The following is an 8,287-nucleotide window of genomic DNA, read 5'->3' as shown; positions in this document are numbered from 1 at the left end:
ACGTTTGACTTCCTAATGTAATGTCTCTGCTTAATAAAGAAATGTACTGCAGTACATATAAAGGAATAAGAAATAAAAATAAAAATAAAATAATCCTCCAGAGCCGGATCTCGTCCCTTTTAGGGTGAACACTCTTCCCAACATTGTTTCTGACGGGTTGACTCTCAACCCCTTGTGCACCGAGGCGATCGTAATCCACACCGACGCGAAGCACCGTTGCGATATACATATTTACATACTCGAGGGGTGATTTAGATGCGCTAAAAAGTCGGGTGGCTCGGTTAAAGCCGATGGAACGACGGAACAGAGACGCGAGCCGCGCCAGTCGACGCTTTCGTGGATTCGAAATCGTTGCTCCGGATAGCGTTATCTGATCTCTGTCTGGAATTCCAGCTATTACGCGCCGACGGGTGCGAATTTTTTCGTCCCGTTTTATTCGTTTCGCCACGACTCCGTTCGACATTCGGTTCGGGAAACGATCGACGAAGAACGAAACGAAAGGTGGACGCGAAAGAAGAAATTCTACGGTCACATTTACAGGAATTAACGGAGTAGGAATTGTTCATTATATTAGGTTGCCAAAAAGTTTCTTTCGCTTTATTAACACGTTGATCGCCGTGTCACCCATATACGGGTGACAGAGTGCTTTTCACTGAAGAACTAAAAAAAAATTAATTCTGAAAGTCAACCATCAAAGGAAATGAAATTAAACAAAATTCATGAATTTTGATGAAGTTACAAAAATAAATATGACGATTAATGTTTGATTATGCAGTCTCCAGTAGTTTAAATAATATTTCATTTTAGCAGAAACTGTTAACAAAAATATTTGTCTGGCATTCAATGTGTTAATAAGTAATACATGCACAATAGTTTATGGTTTATGTTACATTACTGAATTGTGCACGATTCATTTTGCTCCGTTACTGTTACAACATGAATATCTATGAAATTAGATTGTCTATTTATATAAACACGATCACATCAAATAATTGAGTGCAACTCGCGAAACAAACTTTCGGAACAACCTAATATCACGCGATCCTCTAATTACCTGGAACGTTATCTCTGGATCAGTTTAAACACGATTAATCTTTTAACGATGACTAAATTGTGTCGACGTTTTGTCGAATTCGGCTAATCAGTGTTCTCGATGGAGCTTTTAATTTTATCAGCTTGAACGTGAACTAATAATTGAGGAAGGGGGCATATAAAGAGTGACGACTAAATATTTTTAACATTTTTAGACGTCGCGAATAAATTTATGTAGATTGCAATTTTATATATTTCTTTTGTTTACGCGTTGTTTATGTTCACGTTCGTCGTCACGTTATTCGTCGTGAGATATTAAACTGAACAAACGAGCGACGAGCTCGTCGTGTTCCGTAATCGCTTTGGGAACTCTTTAGCGTGTACCGCACCCTTTCGAGCACCCTTCTCGGAGTGCAAATACGAAACGCACCTCGATTACTTCCGCTAACGACTTTCGCTACCGAAAAGCAAATCTCGTGAAACTGAGAGGAGGGACAGAACGAAGGGAGTCTATTAGAACCGCACGAGTGCTCCGAAAAGATAAATCCTTCGTATCCGCGTGCAGTTTTGTAGCAGTGCAGCAGGATACGTCGGAAGGGGTTGCTTTCGCACCGGTAACACGATCAATAAGATAATTGAAGACTTTCTCGACAATGCCGGCGGAAGGGAGCAATTTCGCCATCTCCCTTGCACTTGAGCAAGGTCATTGTTTTCGAGGGGATTCTCTCATCTCGCTTCTAAGCACCATCGTCGCATCGTTCCTTATAATTCGTATCCTGCTGGCTTAAAACGCCGTTCCCCTCGAAACTCGCGACAATCAGAAACCGGAAAATTCGAATTCTCGTTCGAATAAAAATAGGAATTCAAATCGTATAATTCGATACTTCGCAACGAACGTGTGTAAATTGTATTTATTCCATCATGTTCGACGAAAGCAAGAATAATATTCAATTTCATAAAAGCAATTAAACAACACATTCGCGAACGCGGTAATTAAATTCTACCGCAGGGGCCGTCCGTGGGACGATGATATTCGAAAACTATCGGTCTATTTACGTTGAAACTTCCGATGCACGGTAGAGAAGTTAACGAGCGTCCATTAGCGGTCCGATAATCCAATATATCGGTTCGCTCTGCAACTCGTGTGTACTGAACGTCCGAAACTGTATGCAATTAAGCGTTCGGTAAACGGGATATGATACGCCACGGGAAAAAGGAAAAGAAAAACAAATATAACCGAGCTTTCGTATTTTCGATATTAAAAAGCATCGCGTGCCCGGAGTCCGCGAAAACAAATTAATCCGCGCCCAGCGGGTACAGCGAGGCGAACGGGTAAAAAAAAAAAAGCGCCCACGGAACGAGACCGCACGCTCAGTTAATCAACCGTGAAAAGTGAACTCGCGGAGAACAAGAAACAACGACCTGGCAACGAGTCACCGTAGTTCTCCGCGGCTTCGTAAAACACGGTGCACCGTCCCACGATCATCGAACGAGATATCTTGCCGAGAAATCGCTCGACCGTAATGGTAAAAAGTAATTAGAACGAGCGTAGGTATTCCGTGGACGAGCACGTGCGACGGTCACATGTCTCGCTATACAGGGTGTCCCAGCCTTAGCGATACGGAGCTTTAACTCCAAAATTATAGGCCGAATGGAAAAATTTCAAATATGGAAATTGCATGGTAAAATAGGGCTCGTGTTTCAGCGCGAAGGAATTTTTGTTGACTTTATCATTTAACGAGATATTATGGTCAAGTTTTTCAAATGGAACTACATATTTTTGCTTTTTTTTTTTTTATACCACGCAATAACACTTTTCAAGACGAATTCAAAGGGAGTGAACTCCCGTGCCTTGTATGTGTTCGTACGCACTCACACAGCTCCACATCACTATCCTTCATCGGGTATTACAACAAAAAGCAAAAGTAGACTATCTATAGGAGCTTGCGCACAAGTTTGAACATTTATCTAGCGGAAACGACTATTGAGAGGTCTGAAATTTGCATTGTCGAGACAAAAGTAGGACAATACGCAAGCCTTTGCAGTTCCGTGTACGTATACAGTGGTGTGGAGCTGTTTGACCGCGTACCACCGTATACAAAGCACGGGAATCCGCTCCCTTAAGCTTTAATGTATTTACCCGATTTTTATTAGTTTTCAAGCTAGAACGCTTCAAAGTTTGCTAATTTTCAAGGAAAAATCACGGGCGGTCCCATTGATGCAGTAAGCACCATGCGGTTCTTGAAATCGATACGGTGTAAAATGGGAAGAATCCCAATATTCTGGGCCTAGAGTATATGTATATAATTCCCAGCGAGACCCTCCGTATCGATTTCAAGAACCGCATGGTGCTTATTGCATCAATGGGACCGCCCGGGGTCGAACCGAGTTTTTTCCTTGAAAATTAGCAAACTTTGAAGCGTCCTATCTTCGAAACTAATAAAAATCGGGTGAATACATTAAAGCTTAATGAATTCGTCTTGAAAAGTACTATCGCATGGTATTTTAATCAGTAATGCAATCGCCATCGTTATCGACAGCCTTTTGTCATCTGTTGTGCCAATTTTCAATTCCAGGTCGATAAAAATCAATGAGTCGAGCGATAAACGAGTATTTAAAAACGATGTTACTTTCCAGTTCACCTACTGTTATTCGATATTTGATTATTATTATTATCATTTGAATATTGATATTGAAACAACCCAAATGGTACCATTGTTTCACCTAATATTTTAATCATCCACGGATTAGCATACGTCAGCAATACGACTTGGAGAAGTCTCCGAGCCCTATGGTCATAACGGTATCGAAGAATGTTCGAGACGTTTATCAGCAGGAATCAAGCCCGAAAATTGGGTTCCGTTAGGAAAGCAACGCTCTCGAATAACTCGTTCGACGATGCACGAGAAACTAGAAACTAGAAACGTGAATCGAGCGGAGACCCTTCACGGCCGAGCCACGCTCGACGCACGACCGCAAAGGGTTAAGGGGTTGGTCGCAGTCAGGAAGAGGAAAAACGACATTTCTTTGTGATTTCTTTTTAGTTATTAAATAATAATTTGCATAAGTAACAATTAAGTATGTTATAAAGCATGTTTTAAAGAACTAAAAAACATTTTGTTGTTTTAAGAAACGTTTCATATTAACAGCAATAAAGCAAATGAATCTTACACGTTGAATTTTATTTATTCCATTTTTCTAGGTTGAAGGTCATTTGTAGGTCATATTGTAGTACATGGATGAATTCGTTATTTTGTCAGTTGCGACATTACGTTAACGAAAATATATCGTTCCGTTTAAAAAAGCATCGATGACCTTGAAATTTTATAAAAAAAAAAAGACATTGAAAATTTGTTCCCTTACACCGTTACATGTGGCCCTTCAAATAGTGTAACTTTGTCCTAAGAAGTTTTTTTGTACAACGAAATGTAACGGAGATATTTAAGTGTTCTGTTACTTCGGACCCACCCTGTATATTTACATTTCATTAATAAAAATTATTATCCTTATTAAGGTATTATAGTATAATACCTTTAAAAAAAACACACACACACAATAAACTGTCCGTTTCCATTTTCCTGACTGCGACTAACCCCTTAACGTCGATGAAACGACAGTAAGCGCCTACTTACTCGAAGGTCGAACGCACATAAACTCGATGCTAGTAACTTGACCTGTTCCGTGCGGCATGCACCGCGTACGATGTTCATAACAAATGCAACTAGCCAGTTTTGCTCCAATTGTTTAACAAGAATACGAGCCCGCGGTCGTTACGTACAGCGTACAGTGTGACCACACGTGCGTAAACATACATAGCGAGGAATAGAAGCGAAAAGCGACCGGGTCACGACATTCGATATATCGAGCGGTAATTACACGCTCGATCAATTCGATACGTTGTTCAGCGTCGCGGGTAACGCGTTTCGCGAACGTTACGCGCGGACAGCATTTTTCTAAATAAAGTGCGGGATGATTCACGTAGACCTTCGACTCATTCCTACGTGCATAATTTCATCGTAGGAACGGCAGAAGCTAGACAAGGAAATCGATAAATCATACGCGATCGTTTCATTGCCGGTACACGCAATCGCGAAGAAATGCTACTCGTTGCATGCTGTATCGGTTTCAAACAGCAAAAACGAGAGGAGTGGGAAGAAATGAAGACCAAAGGTGAATAGAAATGTGATGATTTGAATGATTCTTTGGAACAGAAGAAAGATTAAGCGAGGATATCAACCCAAGTATGTGCTTCGTTTCTATTCTGGAACATTCCTCGTAACAAAATCTTTCCTTATGGTATTTTGCAATAACAACTCCTTTCTACCGGAGAAAACTAAAAAGTCTGTTCGAAATATCGACTAAGAATGAACCACATGCCTGGAATGTCATCTCCGCTTAATATTTCATCAAGTTCCACCATCAAGTTCCATCTAATTCAATAAACGCCCCGAATCGCCACGTTTTTACGTTGCTCGCGTTATCCATCATTCGAATAAAATTCCGCCCATCTCCCCGTGTCAAACGCCAGCAGAAGCTTGGCACAAAACGAGTAAACCGACTGCAGGGCGGCGACACCCGGCGTAGTCCTCACGAGGGTGGGTTTCCACGAAAGCATGCTGATAAAACCGGCGATCGATAAGAAGCCGGAGTGCATGCAGCGATACGTGCAACATCAACGAAAAACCATAGTAACGAGCGTCTTGTAACGGATTCGTTGTGGGATTCGTTGACAGAATAAAGAAACGTGGGAGGATGTAAAGGACTCACCGCCTGAAACTGCTCCAACAACTCCTGCCGGTCGTCGATCGCAGTGGCCATGTTGCTCGAATATAGTCTTATAATCCTTTCGTCTTTCCTTTCTCCAGTCTCTGCCGCGGCACTTCTTGCTCCCCCTTCTTCCTTCCTGATCTCGTGGACGGCGTTGCACACAATCGTACGGGAAAACGTCTAAACACGGGTCGGTAATTTTCACCGGGTACACGCGGAATAGTTACGAAAACGGTTACTTGGGGCGTTCTCGCACCTCGCGTACGCGTTTCTGGTCACGACGCGATCACGAAGTAGCCAGACACCGCGGGAACGCGTCCCACTAGCACGGAGTCGCAACGAACACTGAGGCGCCGCGCACCGAACGGAGCGCGCGCCAGCACGAACGAACAGCCACGGGAACGCCCGACGAATCCCGAAGGGACCATGGTCTAAACACCTTGAGCCAGGATCGTGCACAGGACTGGCGTCAAAGGACTAGCGCCCAAATACAGGGTGTCCCAAAAATGTTGTAACACGTTGAAAGGGGTGGTTCGGGAGGTGATATCGAACAATTTTTTCCTTAGCGAAAATGTTGTCCGAGGCTTCGTTAAAGAGATATGATCAAAAAACCCCGACCAATCAGAGCGCGCGTATACAGTTGGAGCGGCTGTGGTAGCGTATGAGTGCGGCCGCTTAGCGCGTAGCCTACGCTCAACTGGCATACTCGCGCTCTGATTGGTCGGGGTTTTCGCTTAATATCTCCTTAACGAAACCTCGGACAACATTTTCGCTAAGGAAATTGTTGTTCAGAATCGTCTCAGCTACCTCCTATTTCCGGCTCCTACGCGACTTTTGGGACACCCTGTATTTGTCATATGTGTATAACATATACACATATGACATATATACATATTACTCCAATTTAGGCAACTCGTTCTCACTCACGTTACAAACTAAAAGTAAATTACATCTGACGTTTAAATTTAAAGTAACATCGAAGAAAATATATTGACGAATTTGAAACTCGATTGTAACTTGGGGAAGTAAGTAAATAATTTTAATTATCGGAACTCTTTAAAGATTTACTTTCTTCCCTGTTGAACTAGAAAATTGTTTAACTTCATAATCTCGTTCCCTTTAGTTATTCGAGAAATTTGTACTTTTTCCTTGTTCGAGCTGACATGGTAAGGCCGACCCTGGCGGTTTAACGAATATGCTCAGACGCTAATCGAAATTATGATTCTAGCTTATCGTCTTAACTTACGGACAATTTTGTTATCTTATTTACTCTCGCTGACGTATTTCGAACATTTCGAACAGAAGAAACGCTTTCAAATAAAACGTGTTGCGCGTAAAAAGCACTCGAGCTTTTATTACTTTATGAACTGATCTTTGCTTTTATTATTCCACTGAACGTTTCTCGTTTCGGCGGATACGATACAATAGAGGGGACAAAAAATGCCATTATTTGGAACTATTCTTCCACGCCTGTTAGGAAAGTTACATGTTTGAGAACCTGAGAGCGGAAGTTGTCAAGTTCGATTTACTTTCAGTTGAACAGAGGGCTCTTTGCGATTGATCTAATTTAAGACGTCATGGTGCCTCGTTCTTCGAACAAGATCCATAAATTACACTTCGACTTGCCCTTCTAGGTTTCCAGTGACGACCCTACATAGAAACGATATAGGAGGTGACTAGAATCTCGCGCAACTGTGTTGAAATTTTGTTTTAATTTAAATAAATTTAAACTGGAATGATCCTATTATGTAATCATTATCTATCCTAAATATTATTCTAGAATGTTATATTTCTCTTAGCACTAATATTTTAATATTATTTTTTTTGTTCCAAATATTAATATCGTTATTATTTTTAAAATATTGGTTTAGAAAATATAACAATATATCAATGGACGATGCCCTTAATAGAAAACCTGTCTTCTTTCGCACAAGATTTTTCGCCAAAAGTCTCGTAAACAGTAGAGCCGCCACTGTACGTGTCCCCATCGTAATAATTATGAACACCATGTAACAAGTGTCCAAGTCAAAGCAAAAAAACTAACCTATAAAATATCTACCATGAAATATTAGTCCCTCTTCTCGTTTTCTTAGAACCATTTTTCTCGCATTCTCACAAAAAATTCAAATATTCTACACAACTGATAACAGAAACAATGCCTTCAATTTGAGCCATATTGCTAGCAAAACCGTTTCTGCGCGCGTGACTAAAATACGAATGCCTTGCACCATAAAATTACTGAACACCGAGTGAAATATTGCTGACTTCCGTGTGCTGGAAATTACATATATACATGCATATATACGATCATCCACGGAATAAAACCAGTTACCTTAAGCGTGGATAACCCTGTTTACCTCGAATCTAGCAATCGCGGTAATTCGTAGAAAACAACACAGTTTCACTTCGGATTTTTTTCAATGTCATTCATTATTTTTAATTTATAGAATTTGCGTTAGATTAGGTCCATAAACCGGAAGTTGCATCT

General features: G+C 41.1%; 1 protein-coding gene across 1 annotated transcript in view; it reads right to left on the bottom strand.

Moving 5' to 3' along the window:
• The window catches only part of LOC128874481 (plastin-1), a 41,994-nt gene extending 35,837 nt beyond the window's left edge, over positions 1-6,157 (bottom strand). The window contains exon 1 of the mRNA XM_054119321.1: positions 5,800-6,157. Coding sequence (XP_053975296.1) covers positions 5,800-5,850 — 51 coding nt within the window. The 5' untranslated portion in view covers positions 5,851-6,157. The remainder of the gene's footprint in view (positions 1-5,799) is intronic.
• Between the last annotated feature and the right edge of the window lie 2,130 nt (positions 6,158-8,287).

Source organism: Hylaeus volcanicus, chromosome 3, assembly GCF_026283585.1.
Source record: "Hylaeus volcanicus isolate JK05 chromosome 3, UHH_iyHylVolc1.0_haploid, whole genome shotgun sequence".
Lineage (NCBI taxonomy): Eukaryota > Metazoa > Arthropoda > Insecta > Hymenoptera > Colletidae > Hylaeus > Hylaeus volcanicus.
The sequence above is the reverse complement of the archived record's forward strand: the minus strand, read 5'-3'. Positions and strand labels throughout refer to the sequence as shown.